The sequence below is a fragment of the Sprattus sprattus genome (genome assembly GCF_963457725.1).
Source record: "Sprattus sprattus genome assembly, chromosome: 2".
Classification (NCBI taxonomy): Eukaryota; Metazoa; Chordata; class Actinopteri; order Clupeiformes; family Clupeidae; genus Sprattus; species Sprattus sprattus.
In genome coordinates, this window is record NC_137921.1 from 32,690,166 (window position 1) to 32,692,665 (window position 2,500).

The 2,500-nt window shown below is 45.9% G+C and overlaps 1 protein-coding gene across 1 annotated transcript in view; it reads right to left on the reverse strand.

Annotated features, from left to right (window-relative positions):
- The window catches only part of lrp8 (low density lipoprotein receptor-related protein 8, apolipoprotein e receptor), a gene marked incomplete at both ends in the record, with an annotated part of 149,855 nt that overhangs the window by 16,350 nt on the left and 131,005 nt on the right, over positions 1-2,500 (reverse strand). The window contains one exon of the mRNA XM_080831768.1: positions 1,878-2,049. Coding sequence (XP_080687894.1) covers positions 1,878-2,049 — 172 coding nt within the window. The remainder of the gene's footprint in view (positions 1-1,877; positions 2,050-2,500) is intronic.

Genomic DNA, 2,500 nt, shown 5'->3' on the forward strand with positions numbered 1-2,500 from the left:
TAAATTAGAGGCAGCATATGGTGGGGCTGAGATGATTTAGAGCTGCCTCCCCTGCAGCCTGTGACAGAGAGCGAAAGAGAGAGAGAGAGAGAGAGGGAGAGAGGAATAGAGAGACAGAGAGAGAGAGAGAGAGTGAGAGAGAGAGAGGAAGAGAGATGTGAAGCAAGGACAGTGGCTCTTACAGGGGGGGTGAAGGACAAATAGGTCCTCTGGTGTCTTCTTTCTAAACAAACTCAGACTTATTAAGTCCAAACTAACTAACCACTTTGGGTTTGCGGGGTCACTTGAAGAGATTGAACCAAGGACTGTTACCACTTTCCTTATCCTTCCTTGTTGCTCAGCTCTATAATAGTACCAATGGCATCTTCTTTCTCCCCCCCCCCCCCCCCCCCCCCCCCCCCCCCCCCCGGCTCTCTATACCTTGCTATAGCTCTCCCTCGCTTTCTTCTTCTTCCTCTCTTTCACTCTCGCTCCTGTTCTCTCAACTCCAGCTGCAGGATCACTCAAGTAACTGAAGCATACTATTCCACTGATCAGAATTAATTACTGCGGAGTGGGCCAGAGGCACAGGAGGGAAGAAAGAGGAAAAGAGAACGAGAGAGGGAGGGAGGGAGGGAGGGAGGGAAGGCGGGAGAGAGACAGATAGAAAGAGAGGGAAGAAGAGAGAGAGAGCGGACACTTCTTTCATCTGAATCCTACTTCTCCGTCGGCACCAATTATCACCTTGCACATCCCCATCCCTGACTTGTGTGTGGGTGTCAGTTTGTGAATGTGTGTGTGTCTGTGTGAGTGTGTGTGTGTGTGTGTGTGTGTGTGTGTGTGTGTGTGTGAATGTGTGTCTGTGTGTGTGTGTGTGTGTGTTCGGTGTGTGTGTGTGTGTGTGTGTGTGTGTGTGTGTGTGTGTGTGTGTGGGCTCAGAAAGGCTCGCAGCTCAACCTGAATCCTACAACCTCACACATGGAAGGAGGCAGCAGAGAGCGAGGGAGCAGCTAGCCATCTGAGCTACCAGCGTGTGCTTGCGTTTCAAATGTTAAGTAGCTGCCTCAGAGTGCTGAGTGTGGAGCTTCAGCCAGCCGCATCAGGAGGAACGAGAGAGGAGTGAGGGGAACAAGGCCGTTTCCAGCTTCCAGGGTGATTACTGCTAATCGGGCTGCATCATATCCTCATAGGTATATGACAGTGGAAGATGAGAACCGGTTCAATAAAAAGGAATGAGTGAGTTTGACACGTGTGTGTGTGGTGTGTGTGTGTGTGTGTGTGTGTGTGTGTGTGTGTGTGTGTGTGTGTGTGTGTGTGTGTGCATTCTTTAGAGATTGTATAACTGTTGAAGTGTCTTTAGAGGAGAATGGGAGAAGCAGCAGCTTCAACAAATAAGCCCATCAAGGCCAGTGATGGAAGGCAGGAGAGAGATGTATGAGCGTGAAAGAGAGACAAGAGCCAGCTTCTTCACTTATTCACACAGATATGGGAGAAAAGGACGGCTAACCACAAAAACACTGATGAATACATTTGTAGAATATATATGAATATCATTACGGTATATGATTCACTGTACATGATAATTGAAGGTACATGAATGTGCACTAATATTAAGAGCAAAAGCAAGAGCAAGAGAAAGGCCAAATGCAATAATGACTGATCTCTAATTAAACAGACTTTAGAATATATTTCACCTACAAGGCAGAATTTAAGCGGCCATATTTCAGTCAAAGCTGAATTATTAATATGTTTAATTAGACATTTCAATTCAATCCTTAATCTACAGAAACTGTTCAGATGTAATATCTGAAATTCACATTTGTTTGTGCTGATGAATGCTCCAGAAGCTTCCTCTAACGTTGACACATGGGAAGCAGTTCTGTGACGGTGCTCAGTACCTGTAGATCTTGCGGTGGTAGAGGTCACACCAGTACATCTTGTTCGTGGTCACATCCACATCCAAGGCCACAGCGTTCTTCAGGGTGGATACCACCTGCACGTAGTCTTTCTTTATCAGGTCAATGCGCCGGATCTCATGCCGATTGGTGAACAGTAGGTACGGACTCTTGCCTGCCAAAGTAGAGTGCAACACTTTAAAAAATATTTAATTAATCCAAATAATTCTAGTGAACAGACCCTGCATTGCTTCATGATTTCAGCGAACTGAACGATGGCGTGGTGTTTTAATCACAATGCTTACCATCAGAGTCAAAGACGAACATCAACATACTATGCCTACAATCAGCATGGCACGAAACACAACACGTCAAAACCCCTTGATATGCAACTTGTTTTGATGATTAAATGCTCAATTCAAAGCATCCCCTGTGTATTGATATCCCATCATTTCTCATGTAAGATCTCCTGTTTTTGATACGCCACCACACAAACATCTCCTGATTGGCTCTCATCAGTGCGCACACTTCAGGTAATTAAACGAGCCTGTTTGCTTAAGCCCTTCGCATTGAACCTGATCATGAATGTGTGTGATAACTGTGAGCAAAAACAGCACGGCGCCAGA